This window comes from Neoarius graeffei, chromosome 13, assembly GCF_027579695.1.
Source record: "Neoarius graeffei isolate fNeoGra1 chromosome 13, fNeoGra1.pri, whole genome shotgun sequence".
Taxonomy (NCBI): Eukaryota; Metazoa; Chordata; class Actinopteri; order Siluriformes; family Ariidae; genus Neoarius; species Neoarius graeffei.
In genome coordinates this window covers 57,667,886-57,687,174 of record NC_083581.1, presented here as the reverse complement: position 1 = coordinate 57,687,174, position 19,289 = coordinate 57,667,886, and the positions used below count along the sequence as shown (strand labels likewise).

The 19,289-nt window shown below is 38.4% G+C and overlaps 1 protein-coding gene across 2 annotated transcripts in view; it reads left to right on the top strand.

The window, feature by feature from the left end:
- The window catches only part of LOC132896951 (kelch domain-containing protein 8B-like), a 314,670-nt gene that overhangs the window by 202,910 nt on the left and 92,471 nt on the right, over positions 1 to 19,289 (top strand). For both annotated transcript variants that reach the window (XM_060938146.1, XM_060938147.1), the window contains exon 4: positions 1,306 to 1,470. In XM_060938146.1, coding sequence (XP_060794129.1) covers positions 1,306 to 1,470 — 165 coding nt within the window. The remainder of the gene's footprint in view (positions 1 to 1,305; positions 1,471 to 19,289) is intronic.

Genomic DNA, 19,289 nt, shown 5'->3' with positions numbered 1-19,289 from the left:
GGGCTCGAACCCAGACCTTCTTGCTGTGAGGCGACAGCGCTAACCACTACACCACCGTGCCGCCCACACCATATCCATTCTTTTTTAATTTTGACATCATGAGAGACATTGCTTAATCAGTGGTGGGACTATTTTATGTCACGTGCTCCATCCTTGGCCAATCCCTGCACGGGAATTTTTTAATGAGATGAGGGATGTAAACAATACTATGCAGGCTGATACAAGTTCGAGCATTCGCCTTGGACCTTTAAATAAACTAAAACAAGTGGCTTGTCTTAAGATATTTAATTGTATCTTAACAGATAATGCTGTAACTGAATGACAAGAGGAACGGTATGACGTGTGTGTGTGTGTGTGTGTGTGTGTGTGTGTGTGTGTGTGTGTGTGTGTTGGGGTCATATACAGTTGGGAGCTGGGACCAAATGACAAGGAAAAAAATATCTGACAGTTTTGACCTTGTGGAGATATTTGAATGATCAAAACTGCACAAAACCTCCAGCTTTTATTTAACTACATGTTTGCAGATCAGCCTGACTTGAACAAATTTTTTTTTCAAATAAACAGTTTTTGTTATTTTGCTGCATTTTGTAGCATCCTCTTGGATGGCTTTTCTTTTTCATGCCCTTTTTTCAGCCTCTCTGCTCTACCTGGCTACTTCTTGTCCATTCTTCAGTGGATCTTGCTTTCTGGTTCACATTGCTTTTACTTACGAAAGCCTGATTGAAACAAGATGAACGATGACCAACAGCCTTGTAAGACTAGTGGGTTCATGATTTAGTAACCACTCACGATTGGCTGTATGGACCAAACGTGATTTCTAGGGACTGCCAGTCACTTGGCTGAAAAAAAGCGAGCAGGCCAAATCAGTCAGACCAGGCCACCAAGATTACAAGCTCCCAAGGGCCAATCCGGGCCTGGGTATAGTATTAATGAGGTGTATTACAATAATAATTATGTCAGTGTAAGGCTTACATTGACATAATTATTATTGTAATACACCTCATTAATACACCTCAGTTCCACATTATTGTTCTCAGTGTTAGCCAAAGAAAAATAAAATACTTCATACTTTATACTCAATATTCATCGGCATAGTCGAATAAAAACTGAGTGTAGAATTTTAGCAATGGAAGGAGAAATATCTCCATTGAAAAAAGGAAGCCTCAAAGCACTCATTGTAGTACACAGGGTGATTCATATCCGTTCGGTCATCTATTATTTATTGTGTATCAGCAGCGGAAAGATAGCATTCAGGAGATTGTAGCAATAATAATAATTTTCTCTCTCTCTCTCTCTCTGTCTCAGATGGAAAGGTGTATGCGCTGGGGGGTATGGGTTCTGACACCAGTCCACAGGCGTTGGTGAGAGTCTATGAGCCAGTTAAGGATCAGTGGTTGTCCCTGGCCTCCATGCCCACTCCCCGCTATGGAGCCTTCTCCTTCCTGCGTGGCAACAAACTCTACGTTCTTGGTAAGCCCACCCATCCTCTACCTCAATAGAGAGATTGGTCTTACAATTATTGATTGGAGTGTGTGTGTGTGTGTGTGTGTGTGTGTGTGATGATCTATCAATAAAATACACAATCCATCAATAAAAGACACATCACAAACATGTTTCACTGAAAAGAAACAAATGTCTCTAAAATTGTGTCTTGTAATTTGTTATTGATATTAAAGCTATACGGCCTTTCAATTTCATAAAATCTGTGAAATTTAGTTCCCTCTGAAATTTGATCATTGTGATATATGCTTATTTCTGTAATATATTTAAAAAAAAAAACACAGGCCATTCTGTGGCTGGGAAGTTATTTAATTTGAGGGGATTCCCTAGCAAATAATGTGCATGAAATCACTCATTTCGCACAGTCAAGCAGACAGAGGAAGTCCGTGTGCGCGCATGCGCAGGTTTACCTTCTTCTTCTTCTTTTGGGTTTTATGGCAGCTGGCATCCAGTGTTGCATTACTGCCATCTACAGGTTTACCTTGACTGTGCACTGACAGTTACATCATTCTGTTGCTAAACGAACAGCTGATCACACCGAGGTGCTCGCTGACCACCGATATTTATTAGTTTGGTCCTGCGTTTCCTTTCCTTCGCAACATAACATCTTTTCTTCTCGCTTTCTGTTACTGTAGTCGGTCTTTCACGTTTCATTCACACACTCGTCCTCCATTTTTCTCTCCTGTTTCAAATTTGTATTCCACAATACCTTGCACGAACAGGGAAAGCCCACCATGTGATGCATGACATAGTATCTTGAATTGAGTCATGGTGAAGCAGGAAAAAATAGCAGAGAATTTAGGGTCACGTGGCCCTAAATTCATTAATTGTTCTATTTTTAAAAAACCTAATAAAATTGGAAGTCTGTGATTTGAATTCAGGAGCTTTCAATCCACTAAATAAAAATAATTGGGTGTTGGGGAAAATTCTTTTTATGACCTAAACTTGAAAAATCTGAAAGGCAGTCTACCTTTAATGTACAATGATTTGCAGCTACAGAAATGCATTGTTAAACAGGGATGTGCGGTATTGCTGATGTTTATTTGAAGCATTTGAAATATATAATATTATTTTGATTTGTATTTGATGGTCATAAAAATATGGTATATTATTTGAATCAAAGTTCTTATAAAATGCAGCACCTTCTATTTGTGAAGAGTTCATAAACATCCCAACAGCTTTGAAATGACAAACTTTTGAATGAAAAAGTGGAGACCTACCTGTGTTTATTGACTCAGTTTTGTCCAGCATGAGGCAAAAAACACGACTTCTTTTACTGGATATTTAATAAATGTATAAAAAGCTTCACATGACCAATAATGTACTTTGTTATGCGTAATACCCTTAATCAGCTAGCAAGATGGATGGTAGCTTGCAGACAGCACTGTTATAATCTTGTATAATGATGTTATCCTCTCGCCAGCACAGAGGAGAAATGATCAGGTTAAAAACTGTTGTATAGTAAAACTGTAGAAACCAAAGAGAGTGTAGAACTAAATGACCCTTTATGATTTAGTGCAGGCTACATTTGGGGTTTCTGAAGGATAGCTTAGCAGTTGGTTAATTGTCATCCACTAGATTTCCATCAATAGCATTACCTTTATGAACTATAACATCCTCCTTACACATCAGTTTCAGTTTGTTTAAATATGATGATAGTTTATTTCGAAAATGTAAACAAACAATGAATAAATAAGCAGAAAACAAGAAAAGCAAAACAGCATTTGCAACAAGAACACGTAAAAAGCCACTAAATTAGAAAATAAACCATAACTAATATAGGTAATAATAATATATTAAAATCAAAACAAAAGAAAACAAAACAAAAATACAAACAAGGACGCACTAAGCAGTTTTGAGTTTACATGTCCGAAAAGGAGTGGGCTGAAGTAAAAACTTATTTAATCCCACCCCTCTTCTTTAGTCAATATAAATTGATTATCTAGCTTCCTTATATATATATATATATATATATATATATATATATATATATATATATATACCGTATATACTGTATATTACTTATTACTTCAACTATTCATATATCAATTCTCTATGACTATATCATATAATTAATTATATATGTATATCCATGCGGCGGCACGGTGGTGTAGTGGTTAGCGCTGTCGCCTCACAGCAAGAAGGTCCAGGTTCGAGCCCCGCGGCCGGCGCGGGCCTTTCTGTGTGGAGTTTGCATGTTCTCCCCGTGTCCACGTGGGTTTCCTCCGGATGCTCCGGTTTCCCCCACAGTCCAAAGACATGCAGGTTAAGTTAACTGGTGACTCTAAATTGACCGTGAGTGTGAATGTGAATGGTTGTCTGTATCTATGTGTCAGCCCTGTGATGACCTGGCGACTTGTCCAGGGTGTACCCCGCCTTTCGCCCGTAGTCAGCTGGGATAGGCTCCAGCTTGCCTGCGACCCTGTAGAACAGGATAAAGTGGCTAGAGATAATGAGATGAGATGAGATGTATATCCATATGTCTACACATAAGTTTACTACTAATACCACGTTCACAATGGAGAAGAACAAGATAAAAACAAAACAAATAGACGATGACTCAAAAAATAAATAAATAAATAAATAAATACACAGTAAACAGCCAGTTATGATTAATCACCTTCATCCTTATACCTTGTGAAAATCATATTTTTGTACATCTTTTTAAACCGCTTCATGTCTGGACATCCCTTGAGCTCCTCATTTAAACTGTTCCACCGCTTCACCCCACAAACAGAAATACAAAAACTTTTCTTGGTTGTGCGCACCCTATAAATTTTTAAATTTAAATAAACCCCTTAAATTATAACTCCCTTCTCTTTCAGTGAACAGTTTTTGAATATTATGTGGTAGTTGATTATTGTTTGCTTTGAATAATATTTGTGCCGTTTCATAGTCCACCAGATCTGCAAATTTCAGTATTTCTGACTGTAAGAATAATTTATTTGTATGATCCCGATAACCAGCCTTGTGTATAATCCTTATTGCTCTTTTTTGGAGAATGAATAATGAATGTATTGTATTTTTGTAATTATTGCCCCATACCTCTGCACAGTAACTTAAATAAGGTGAAACCAGGGAACAGTAAAGAATCCGGAGTGAATTGTGATCTAGAAACTGTTTGACTTTGTTTAATATTGTAATACTTCTTGATACTTTGGATTGTATGTTTTTTATATGTGGTTTCCAGCTGAGTTTTTCATCAATAGCTGTTCCAAGAAATTTGATTTCCTTAACTCTTTCTATAATAACCCCATCTATTTGAATATTTATTTGTGTGTTTGTTTTGTTGTTACCAAGGGCGTAGGTTTGGTATGATCATTGGTGGGGACATAAACCCAATTCCAACCCCCAGTGGCATCAACATTAGAGGGTCACAATATTTTGCCCCGTTGTGTTCCACCAAAAGAGTATCCATCATCTCTCCAAAGTCCAGACTTTTAAAATGTGAAGTTCAGAACTGTAGTAATTCATGAATAATAATAATAATAATAATAATAATAATAATAATAATAATAATAAATCTTGCATGTGATGATTAACTCATTCTAACAATTTGCAAATGTGTTTTACAAGTGAATAAGTATCAAATCGGATTGTTATTTACATGCCACACAAACTTAGAAAACAGTCATACTCATATGTTGTCATTTTTACACAGTGAATATGAACTGTTGTTAACTGATTCATTTTACAAGCTAATCTAACGTTACATTCCTCAAGGACAGTTTGCTAGCTTGCTAGCTAGCAGCCGGTCACTGCACTGCAACCGCACTTGCTAATTGACATGGTAGCCAAACTTGCTTGCTGTTTTCGTGACCATGTCCCCAGAGCGAATATTCATGAGCAAATTTTGCGTGGTGTTTCGCCTAGTGGAAACCGACAGTAACCATTTGTGTACCGCGCATGGAGAGTGATTTTTTTTTCTTCAATCAGAAATATTGGTAGGGACATATCAGCCGTCGTTTGATATTGGTAGGGACATGTCCATACCATCCATACCCAATTCTACGCCTATGGTTGTTACCAAATAATATTACTTTGGATTTGTTCAAGTTTAATGATAATTTGTTACTGTTGAACCATATTATTAATTTACTTATTTCTGTTGTGATCTCCTGCAATAGTTCCATTAAATTATCACCAGAAAAGAGGATATTTGTATTGTCAGCAAACAAGATAAGCTTCATTACTTTAGATGCACTACATATGTCATTGATGTATAGTATAAAAAACTTTGGTCCTAACACTGACCCCTGGGGAACACCACAAGTTATGTCCAAACATGAGGAAGAACAATCTCCCAGCTTCACAAACTGTCTCCTGTTACTTAAGTAGCTTTTAACCCAGTTTAAAACTATACCCCTGATGCCATATTGTTCCAGTTTTTTTATTAATATGTCATGATTTATTATATCAAATGCTTTCTTTAAATCAATGAATATTCCAACTGCATGTTTTTTCTGCTCTATGGAATTGGTGATTTCTTCAACTAATTCTATTAAAGCCAGTGATGTTGATCTATATGCTCTAAATCCATATTGACTGTCACTCAGTAGTTTATGTTTGTCAATGAATTTAACCAATAGGTTATTGAAAAGTTTTTCGAGAATTTTGGAGAATTGCGGAAGCAGTAAGACAGGTCTGTAGTTTGTGAAGTGGTGTTTGCTCCCAGATTTGTACAGAGGAATGATTTTTGCTGTTTTCATTCTGTTTGGAAATGTACCAGTTAGAAATGACAAATTACATATATATATATATATATGTGAATGGTTTGGATATTCCATCAATAACATTTTTCAATATCATCATGCCAGTGTCATCACAGTCGGTAGATTTTTTGTTCATACATTTCCCAACAATATCAACAATTTCTTTTTCTTCCACTGCTGTGAGGAATATTGAAAAAGGATTATTATCTATCAAATTGCATTTACAAAGTAATGGTTGAAACTATTAACTACCACATCCATATTATATTCATCTTTGTCATTATTAAGAAAGTACCTTGGATAATTTATTTGTCTTGACCCATTTTTTATAATACTGTTCAAAGTGCTCCAAATTACTTTGATATTATTTCTGTTTTCATTTAATAATTTCTTATAATATTCTTTCTTAGCAGCCCTTATAATATTAGTTAATTTATTTTTATATTTTTTATATCTATCCTCTGCCTCTTTAGTTTTCTGCTTTATGAACTCTCTATACAATGTATTTTTCTTTTTACAGGCATTTTGTAAACCACTTGTAATCCATGGACATACTGTATGTTTGACTTTTTTACTGTATTGAACAATTGGGCAATTTTTATTATATAATGATGTAAATATCATCAAGAATTCCTCATTCTTATCTTAAATATCTTAAACAAAAATACAATATTCTGTTTTTTGTTTTTGCCATACATTTTTGGTTGCAGTGTTTTTGATACACATCCTCACAGGTCCGATCCTCTGTGTGACGTTTTGCATGTTCTCGACCCCTTTTCGACCAAAAGGGAACAGGTTCCTGAACTGGTTCCATTTGGGATTCTTTGAACCTTGGTGCCAGATAGCAAACCGGCTCATATTTTCACCACTTTTGAGCTGAACCATTGTAATCAAGGATGAATGGAGGATGTTGCACAATGCACAACAGGAGTAAACAGTAGTAGCAAGATGGCGGTGCGCATTGATTACCTGTGAGCTTTTGTTCTGTTATTGCAAATATTTGTTTTCAGTTCTTTTTTGCTAAAGATTTATCCTTTTCTGTTGTGTTCTCTGTGCTCTGCTTCCTCTCCAATCTAATGGCATGCCCACTGATGTCATGGTTTGCCCTGGAAAAAACAGCTATATTTTGTTTCCAGTTGGGAACCAACTTTTCAGATTCCAAACCAATTTATTTTTGGTTGAAATACTCTGAACGGTTCAAAATTTGGTGCGCAAATCAGAACGGAACCCGTTCCCTGTTGGTTGAAAAGGGGTAACAGTGTCTCTTCCTACCACCTTCCAAAAACCAGTAGTTGGATTGACCGTACTAAATTGCCCAAGTTTTGAATATGTGTGTATAGTGCAATGTGATGGACTGGCATCCCATCCAGGGTGTATTAATGCCTCATGCTCATGGCTCTGGATCCTCAGCAACACAGTTAGTGAAGATGAATGAATGAATGAATGAATGAATGAATGAATGAATATTATGCATCAAAAGACGTTTTTGGTTTACTTACTTTGCAAAAAGTTATTTTTGTCTTAAACTTCTAGTTTACTGATCATCATTTTAAAGCATTATTCAGTAACCACAAAGAACTATTCAAGAACTACAGTGAAATAATTAGGAAGAGTATAAGTCAGGATCCACCAACAGACCCTGAGTGTTTAAGAGTTAATCTGTATACTACAAATAAAAGTATATTCCAATGTATTTGATATTTTTGCTATAAGACATCAAATGTCTGAATTTCAGAATCTGCATATCAAGATTATATTTCGTCTGTTCTTTTGCACAACCAATTCATGCATGTTCTCTCCTCTGGGAGCCGCCAATAAGATAATGGCATCATCAAACACCACCACCCTCAGGCAACTGCATACATCTCTCAACCTCCCAGATCATTAAGGAGGGACATAACTGACCAGCTGTCATCTAAACAATCTGCAATACAAGCTTGTCACTATGACGATGGAGACGATGTAAGAGTGTGGGCTACCCATACAGTCTCTGAAGAATCTGCTGTTTGATCCCATTCCTTGCAAAGTGTGCATGTTTACATACGTATATGCATGTAATATATACTTTCAGGTGGGGTAGAATAGTCAGTAATTACAATGTGTCTGATTTGCATGTTAGATAGTGTCACAATATTCAGGCAGTATGGCAGATAAGGTAATAACACCTGGTAATTGTTCATGCTGTGTCAAGGCTGATTATCAGCACAACTCCTTGAAGACAGAATCTGAAATGTGTTCTTCACTAGAGGGGCAGGACTTTACATTCCCCATAGCTAAAACAAGAGGTGATTGTGGTTTTTTCATGTTCCTGGAAAAATAATGCTTTTAAGCAATCACCTCAGTTTGCAGGTTTAGGGTTGATTTGCCATATATTTTAGGTTACAAATCTTTACAAAGTATTCATACAACTCCTCAAACTGATCTAGTGAGTCATTTAAGAGTTATTCCACGAAATCAAGTCGTACATGAGCTGATAGCCGACGGGGCGTATAGCACTGAGTTGGCTATAAGCCATGTACGACGAAATTGAGTGGAATAACTGTTTTATTATATCCACATTCACTGGATTTTGAGAAACAGAGCATTTTAATTTTTATTTTTTGCAAATTCGATAAATAAAAACTTTACCCAAAACGTCTGACAAAATCGTTTCCGCTTAGGCGGACTTCTTAAAAATCTATCGATGGCTGCAATAATTGACTTTAGTGTTGTTTTTTGTAGAAAGTGCCGTCTTGCTGTCGTGCCAAGGTATAGAATATCTTTAAACATTTATTTAATTCTTCCTTGGACATTTCAGTTCTGTAATTTTCAAACTTATTTGAGCTTTTCAACCAGTCTAAAAAAACAAAAACAAATTTTAATGCTTAAAAATGAAGAATGTAAACAAACCAGCGAAATGACAATAGCAATTTGTGAAAAATGTGATAATAATAATTCTTGAAAATAAGAAAACATACATTCTTACCATCAAATACTTTCATTCATTATTTTGTTGCTTTTTTGTATTTTTGGGGGGTTTGTTTTCAAGTAGAGTTTTTATTTTGCCCTCGGTCAGTTCAGCAACATGCTCTGCCATTTTGTTTTTCTTTACTCACGGTATATGAGCTGATAGCCTAGTAGTAGAGTAGCTAATCAGAGCGCGCAATTGCTCATATCCAGTGAATGTGGATAGAATCCCTGTGTCCGAAATCACTCCCTACACTATATAGGGCACTATATAGTGGGGACACCATTTTGTAGTGCTGTCTGAAACCTTAGTGAGGATTATTTACACCCTATATAGTGCACTCAAAGTATCCCACAATGTATCACGAAAAGTAGCGTACAACCGATGGTCACTAACCAAAACAATATATCCCATCATGCATTGTAGTCATGCTGAAAGGAATCAAATTAAAAGTCTCAAATTTGATTTAATAAAAGGCAGCAGCAAAGAAGAAAGTATTCAGCCTTGATTTTAAAAAAAACCTGAAAGATGCAGGTACTTTGTATTGATTAATGTGGGAAATACGCTCAGTATAATATGGATTTATCACAAAAATACTGTACATGCATGTATTTATTATTTTGAAAACCCACCGGCTGACTGATCTGGCATGTTTTAATTGTGCGACAGTAATGATGTAAATACCAGCATGACAGACTAGTGTCCGAAAGCGTTTTTTTTTTTTTTTTCATTTTACCAATGAGCTCACTATGTAGTCCTCTATATAGTAATTCCCTATATAGGGCGGAGGGAGTAGTGAACGAGTGAGTGATTTTGGACACAGGGCCTAATTACTATTATACCCCAGCACTGTTAAATTCTTGATTCTGATTGGTCACAAGGTCTTGATTTGTTTTCATGGCAAAGCTCTGACAGTAGTTCTGGCTGCAAGGCATTGTGTTACTGTTTCTATAGTAATGACTTCAACAGGGATTTAAAAAACAGATTAAAAAGATGATAAATGGACCAAATAATGTGTATAATTTGTAATATTGGGAAGCTTTCTGTGAGTAGAGGTTTGTGTTTTTCTTTACAACATCAGAAAGATTCGTCCATTATTATTCATCCACGCAGGCCATTCAGGTGTTTGTTCAGTGCCTTGTCATTTTGAGACTGGACTACTGTAACTCGCTCCCGACAGGTCTGCCTCTAAGCACCATTCAGCCTTTGCAATTGATCCAGAATGCAGCTGTGCAACTTGTTTTCAACCTTCCTCAGTTCTCCCACACCACCCCATTGCTAAACTTCCTCCACTGGCTTCCTGTAGCTGCCCACATCAGATTTAAAACACTGATGCTTGCCTACAAAGCCAAAAATGGTCCTGCACCCACCTACCTCAAAGCACTTGTCACACCTCACACTGCATCATGTTCCCTAAGATCCTCTAGCGCTGTTCAACTGGTCCTGCCATCTCTCCGGGTATAAGGAAGGCATGCATCCAGATCATTCTCTGTTCTGACACCTAGGTAGTAACGTGCGGCTGAGTAACTTGAAGTCTTCAAACCATGCCTAAAGACCTCCTTCTTCCCGAAGTACTTAAATTAGCCCAACCAAAAAAAGTGTTCTCTGTGTGCTTTCTTACTATAGTACCTCCGCATCACTGATGATTCTGCTATCACAGCACACCCTGTGCCACTTTTCTTACTTAACAATCTACATGAAGTTGTCTAATGCAAGGTCACTGTGGGAATCTCAGTAAAAACAAAAATAGACAGTGGAATATAATTTTACACGCCTCTGGAGATAAAGAGGGAATCAGTGAGGTCTCTAAGGTGATAATGCTTCAGCAGTAACATGCAAAAAAAAACATTATTTTCTGCAGCATCTTTTTCTGCAGGAATAAATTAGTGTGCTCGCTGTATTTTTTTTATTCCCCTGCTAGTTGTGTGAATGTGGATCAATCCGTAATGTCTTGCAAGCTATTTTGTCACAGTTTGCTAGCATGTAATTACTGTAAATCTATTAGTCCCTGTGTCTATGCACAAAATGAGATGGCACGACTAAATCATTAGTCCACTCAGTGTGTGGTCCTTCACAGAGACTGGCATTTTTAATTTGGTCAATTTTCTTAAAATGTTGTGCTTTTGGGTCCTTCCTTGAAGCATGTTACACAGCTTTATTTGTCTCAAACCAACTGAAAAAGACAGTTTGTACTCTTTGACTGTTCACAAGAAATTACGTATTATAGTGAGTTCAGCAGGCTAGATAGGCACATACAAAACAAGAGTCCTTATCCATCCATCCATTATCTGTAGCCACTTATCCTGTTCCACAGGATCGCAGGCAAGCTGGAACTCTGCCCAGCTGACTATGGGCGAGAGGCGGGGTACACCCTGGACAAGTCGCCAGGTCATCGCAGGGCTGACACATAGACAAACAACCATTCACACTCACATTCACACCTACAGTCAATTTAGAGCCACCAATTAGCCTAACCTGCATGTCTTTGGACTGTGGGGGAAACCGGAGCACCCTGAGGAAACCCACGCAGACAACATGCGAACTCCACACAGAAAGGCCCTCGCCAGCTGCTGGGCTCGAACCCAGGACCTTCTTGCTGTGACGCGACAGTGCTAATCACTACACCACTATGCCACCCTCAAGAGTCCTTATTTAAATTAAAATTTAGAGATGCAGCTATAGTATTTTCAGGAATCAAGCATGTAATCTGAAAGTCAAAGCTACAGGAGTTAAATCTATGGGTGTGTTTTGCTCGGAAATGTGGCTAGCTCATATTTCAACAAAATCATTTTTTTATTTCATAAACTGGAATGCAGAGTAAGCTGTGGCAAGGACATTGGAACTTTTTTCTGGGAGGGGGTGCTGTAAACGGGGTGGGGGTGCATAGGGCATGGACTATTTCACCTTTTGCACCTCCATTCACGGTGTCCACCCTGGACAGCGCTGTCCAACAAAGCAGTGCTGATTACACTGAGCTATTAATGACCATGGCCCAGGGTTTTAATTTCAAATATCAAATGATATGAGAAGTATAAATCATTTCTCTTTCAAGAAGAGACTCTTGGTTTCTGAGACCAGCTTGCTCTTGACAGCTGACCTGCACCAGCTGTGGAAGAAGTAAAAGTCCTGCATTCAAAACCTTACTTAAAGCTAGACTGCCTTTCAGATTTTTCAAGTGTAGGTCATAAAAAGAATTTTCCTTGACACCCAATTATTTTTGTTTAGTGGACCAAAAGCTACTGAATTCGAATCACAGACTTCCAATTTTATTAGGTTTTTCTCCACTATTTTTTTCCTGCTTCACCATGACCCAGTTCAAGATACTACATCATGCATCACATGGTGGGCTTTCCCCATTCGCACAAGGCATTGTGGGATACAAATTTAAAACAGGAGAGGAAAATGGAGGACGTGAGTGTGCGAATGAAACATGAAAGACCGACTACAGTAACAGAAAGTGAGAAGAAAAGACGTTATGTTGTGAAGGAAAGGAAACACAGGACCAAACTAATAAATATTGGCAGTCAGCGAGCACCTCGGTGTGATCAGCTGTTCATTTAGCGACAGAATGAAGTCACTGTCAGTGCACGGTCAAGGTAAACCTACGCATGCGCACACGGACTTCCTCTGTCTGCTTGACTGTGCGAAGCGAGCAATTTCATGCACATTATTTGCCAAGGTATCCCCTCAAATTAAATAACTTCTCAGCCACAGAATAGCCTGATATTTTCTGAGATATTACAGAAATAAACATATATCACAATGATCACATTTCAGAGGGAACTAAATTTCACTGATTTTATGAAATTGAAAGGCAATCTTGTTTTATGTCAGGTACTGAAGTAAAAGTACTCATTGTGCAGCAAAATTGTCCCTATCAGTGTTTTACTATAATATATGATATTTTTGGATTAATATTACTGCTACATTAATGTGTATGTTGCATTTTCCTGCTGTAGATGTTTAGGGTTGAGCTAATTTTAATTACATTATATACGTGTGAGAACCATGTACAAAGTCAGCTTTTCTTGAGCTCAGAAAAACGACCCTGTTTTCATCTTTGTGACAATGAATTTTCCAACTAATAAAAAAATGTAATCAGAAGAGTAACTAGTAACTAAAACTGCCAGACAAATGTAGTGGAATATTTGTGTCTGTGATATAGCCTCATGGAATAGAAGTATAAAAGTTGCATAAACTAGAAATATGCAATTAAAATAAAAGAACCTTAAGTTTGTACATCAAATCAGTACTTGAGGAAATTACATTCCGCCGACCACTGACCGGTACACACCGCACACAATGCTGTCACTGTCTGCAATGTATTCTAGCCACTATCACTATTTGAACCAGGTAACTTTGCAGGAGTGAGTGAAGCGAAGCTCTGCCCGGTGAATTTTCAGACAGTGAATGCATAATTCTCTGATAGTGTGAAGGACAGTGCACCTGCCTTTCGAGTAGCCTCAGAAGACAGGGAAGGAAGAGTAGTACTACCAAGTGAGATGGGCTGCTCTCTCTCTCTCTCTCTCTCTCTCTCTCTCTTTCAGGTACTTAGCTAATTCAGAGAGAGGTAACGGTTTTGAAAGGTAATCAAATATACGCTTTTGTGACTAAAGGTCGCCGGGTTGATTTCCTGGACTAGCAGGAATGGCTGAAGTGCCCTTGAGCAAGGCACCTAACCCCTAACTGCTCCCCAGGCTGCTTTGGGTACGTTGTACGTCACTCTGGATAAGAGCATCTGCTAAATGCCTGTAATGTAATGTAACATGACATTGTCGTTCAAGCCACGAGCCTAATTTGACCCCACTTGTTAGCCAGAGGTGGACAAAGTACCCAACTTCATTACTTAAGTCAGAGTACAGATCCCACTGGTCAAATGTTACTCCGATACAAGTGAAAGTTGTACAGTCAAATTTTTACTTAAGTTAAAGTACTGAAGTACTTGCTTTTAAAAATACTTAAGTATTAAAAGTACATTTTCTGTCAAAAATATACAGGGCACTATATAGTGGGGACGCCATTTTATAGTGCTGTCTGAAACCTTTGTGAGGATTATTTACACCCTATATAGTGCACTCAAAGTATCCCACAATGCATCACGAAAAGTAGCATACAACCAATGGTCACTAACCAAAGCAATATATCCCATCATGCATTGCGGTCGCACTGAAAGGAATCAAATTAAAAGTCTCAAATTTGATTTAATAAAAGGCAGCGGCAAAGAAGAAAGTATTCAACCTTGATTTAAAAAAACTGAAAGATGCAGGTACTTTGTATTGACTGTGGGAAATATGCTCAGTATAATATGTATTTATCACAAAAATGCATGCATGTACTGTATTTATTATTTTGAAAACCCACCAGCCGACTGATCTGGCACGTTTTAATTGTGCAACAGTAATGACGTAAATACCAGCGTGACAGACTAGTGTCCAAAAGCGTTTTTTCATTTTACCAATGAGCTCACTATATAGTCCTCTACAGGGAGGAGGGAGTAGTGAACGAGTGAGTGATTTTGGACACAGGGCCTAATTACTATTATACCCCAGCACTGTTAAATTCTTGATTCTGATTGGTCACAAGGTCTTGATTTGTTTTCATGGCAAAGCTCTGACAGTAGTTCTGGCTGCAAGGCATTGTGTTACTGTTTCTATAGTAATGACTTCAACAGGGATTTAAAAAACAGATTAAAAAGATGATAAATGGACCAAATAATGTGTATAATTTGTAATATTGGGAAGCTTTCTGTGAGTAGAGGTTTGTGTTTTTCTTTATAACATCAGAAAGATTCGCCCATTATTATTCATCCACGCAGGCCATTCAGGTGTTTGTTCAGTGCCTTGTCATTTTGAGACTGGACTACTGTAACTCGCTCCCGACAGGTCTGCCTCTAAGCACCATTCAGCCTTTGCAATTGATCCAGAATGCAGCTGTGCAACTTGTTTTCAACCTTCCTCAGTTCTCCCACACCACCCCATTGCTAAACTTCCTCCACTGGCTTCCTGTAGCTGCCCACATCAGATTTAAAACACTGATGCTTGCCTACAAAGCCAAAAATGGTCCTGCACCCACCTACCTCAAAGCACTTGTCACACCTCACACTGCACCATGTTCCCTAGGATCCTCTAGCGCTGCTCAACTCAAATTTTTACTTAAGTTAAAGTACTGAAGTACTTGCTTTTAAAAATACTTAAGTATTAAAAGTACATTTTCTGTCAACACATCGTTGTATTATTGCCACAACGCTTACAAAATCTAACGCCGTTACCAAAGACAGAAATGTGAATTCACAAAATGAACGCATGCTGTGCATCATGGTGGTTTAACTTTAAGCTAGCTAGTCAGTGAAACTCCACCTGACATGCTAGCAAACTCTTTTCAAACTCGAAATCATATTGGGTAGCTAATGCTACTAGAAAAGAAAGATTTCTACATTCTGTTTATTTGGCAAGATTATGCTAAAACATATTTCTGAAAGGACTTCAGATAAATTAATGTTATTCATGTTAGCGTAACTCCGTTTTTACATGCTAACTAACAGTGTCCAAGTTAACTAGCTATGTGTAAACATTAGCTGTGGACAAAGCGATGGCAACTTGGCAGGCAAATCCATAGAAAGTCATTTGACTAACCAGACTGCATGGCTATTGCAGCGTTATCGCTAGCTCTAAAAGCACAGATAACTTCATTACAAGCTTTCTCTTGGAATAAAACGTTTATATACCTCAATATGCTTCTGCAGGTTGGACGGTACGTTTTTGAACGCCGTGATGTGGTTCATTTTCGGCAAACAAAGTGGACATTTAAGACGAAACAAATATTTAACTCATCTCATCTCATCTCATTATCTGTAGCCGCTTTATCCTGTTCTACAGGGTCGCAGGCAAGCTGGAGCCTATCCCAGCTGACTACGGGCGAAAGGCGGGGTACACCCTGGACAAGTCGCCAGGTCATCACAGGGCTGACACATAGACACAGACAACCATTCACACTCACATTCACACCTACGGTCAATTTAGAGTCACCAGTTAACCTAACCTGCATGTCTTTGGACTGTGGGGGAAACCGGAGCACCCGGAGGAAACCCACGCGGACACGAGGAGAACATGCAAACTCCACACAGAAAGGCCCTCGCCGGCCACGGGGCTCGAACCCAGACCTTCTTGCTGTGAGGCGACAGCGCTAACCACTACACCACTGTGCCGCCCCCAAATATTTAACTCTTTCAGAAAACTGAAACATGGGTTCTAGGTGTGGCCATGGGTGCGTGCATTCTCCGGATAACCGCCTCCTTCCATTCTGCCATCAACTGATCGTGTTAAATAATGCTGCGGAGAAATCATTGATCTTGATTTTATCCAGTCTATGGACATGACGTGACCCTAGTGATTACTGATAGGTTGTTTCAGTGTCACCTGCAAAAAAAACAATCATGTTTAAGAAAAGAAAAAACATCCACTTTCAAAGCTGCTTCATAGTAACGAGTAACGAGGACCTTGATAGAAATGTAGTGGAGTGAAAAGTACGATATTTGCCTTTCAAATGTAGTGAAGTTAAAGTTATAAGTTTCCTAAAAAAATAATACTCAAGTAAAGTACAGATACTCAAAGAGTGTACTTCAGTACAGTACTCAAGTAAATGTACTTCGTTACTGTTCACCTCTGTTGTTAGCTAACCAGGTCAACATATGTACACATGCACATCAAAAGTTCCAACACATGCAACACATGACATCTACATGAAGCTTATCATTTTTGGCAATCATATCACTATTCTATGAAAGCATAGATTCTTTAAATTGTAAATAAAGATGAGAGACAGAAACGAAAGTCAGACAAATGTAAGCACCAATTCTTTATTAGAATGGTGCAGTAAAGGGAAGCTGCCGCACCCTCCACACCTGTACTTCCAAAGTCTATGAACTGGGGCCTCTGTGTGTATAGTTACATGCTCTCCCTGTGACTCCGTGGGTTTCCTCTGCGTGGGTTTCCTCTATTTTCCTCCCACAGTCCAAAGGTATGCAGATTGGGTTAACTGGCTACTCTAAATTGACCGTAAGTGTGAACATTGACTGTACAAAACATGGAAACCGTACTGTCTCTAAAAAGTGAAGCCACCATAGGTCTAATGCCCCTGCTGGCTGACTATAATATAATATATAACACCACAAATCCCCATGAGTTTCAGTGACAAAGTAAGCGTTTTTTCCGTGTCACTTTTCTCATCTAAACTGTCTTTCCATCTACAATGTCAAGTTAGTTTTCCCTATGCAGATATCTGAACATTTTTATTTTCACCCATAAATTACTTTGTTCTAAAATGTTGTTCTACTATATCAGAAGAAGGCATGGATATACTTGAGAATGAAGTGATTGACAGCCCTGGCCTTCACAGCCTGCCCTGTCTGTTCATTTCATATACCTACGTACTTGTATAACTTTTCTGGACACTTGCACTAATACAAACTGTTAGCCATTTCTGTTAAAAACACTTGAAACATCAAGAGATTTAATAGGAAAAGGCTAGTTAATCATGCTAACTACTGAACCATATAGCCAGCCAGCTAATGAAATTTGCACCAAAACTATTTGTTCATCAGTGAACACAAACAATACCAATAATGTTAGGATGGATTTTATAAGTAGTGTTAATAATGAGTTATTAACTCACCAGTGATGAGTGTGTAGGGGAGAGTGGGGAGACTTGGGACAAGTTTTCAGCTTTTGCAGATTGTGTGAAATTATTTTCAGGCAGCGTCACATTCATATTGCATTAGAGAGTATTTACTACTGTATACCCTCTTACCATAACATTAGTTTCTCAGCTTGTCACATATACTGGCCTTCAGGCTTCACTTTTTCTGTCATTATTTTTTTTTTATAGGGAGACAGGGGACATTGAGGAGAGACATGGGACATTATGTTGGGAGACTTGGGATATAGAGGTTTTCGACCCATGTGACCGTTGCCATGTCGACAAGTAGATGGCGCCATTTTGGCGGTCACAACAATGGCGACTCCCGCTAGATCTGTATACTTGTATATCTGTATCCCACATGATCTGTATACCTATGTCGTTAAAAACCCATCGCCATACACAGGTATTGATCTGAAAGCGTATTTAGAGTTTGGATGCCTACAAATATTTTGTGTCAGGCTGGGTAACATGCCTACATCAGTGGGTCGTCCCTGGAGCCGGTGGTCGCCATCTTATTACAGCTAAGGTTTGTTCACATTTTCATTTACTTTCGGTCCTCAGGATAAACAAAATGTTATTAAATGTCATTGAAATAACTCCTTAGTCTGTTGAGACATGGCCCGTTATAAATTTGCTGTTACCAGGCAATGACCAAGAACTGTATTATTAGGGTCGGTGTCTGTGTTGTAGCAGTGTACTAGCAGCTAGCTGTTAGCACTAGCTATTGTCAACAACATAGCTAGTATGTTACTGTAGCAATGTTTACGTTCAGTCATTTGGATGACTTAAAACCTTTCAGTCTCAAGTTTTTCCTTTACTGTATTTACTAGTTTACTGAGCTAGCACGCTCGGGCAAGCTGGGAGCTAGCGCGCTCCGGCGCGCACTAGTTCCCGGCCTGCCCGAGCGCGCTAGTTCCCGGCCTGCCCGAGCGCACTAGTTCCCGGCCTGCTCGAGCACGCTAGCTCAGTAAACTAGTAAATACAGTAAAGGAAAAACTTGAGACTGTAAGGTTTTAAGTCATCCAAATGACTGAACGTAAACATTGCTACAGTAACATACTAGCTATGTTGTTGACATTAGCTAGCTTGACCTTCAAAATGGCGGACACCGGGGCGTCACGTGACCCTGTGACGTCAGGTGAAAAACCTCTATAGTGGGGAGACATGGAACAAAAAAATACCTAGGCCTATATGTTTAATTTTTATCAGAACTTGTAACATATGAACTGCATGAACACACAATGCTGGTACAGTGATAGAAAAATATCAGTTTCCCCAAAACCTGACCAGACAAAACCGTTCCATTCTCAAGAAGGAATGAAATAAGTTTAATCCTCATGCAGGTACACTCCCACATTTTTAACACATTTTTTAAACAAGGTTATATCTGTAAACCACAAGGAAAAAAAAAACCTGTAACATGATGAACTGTC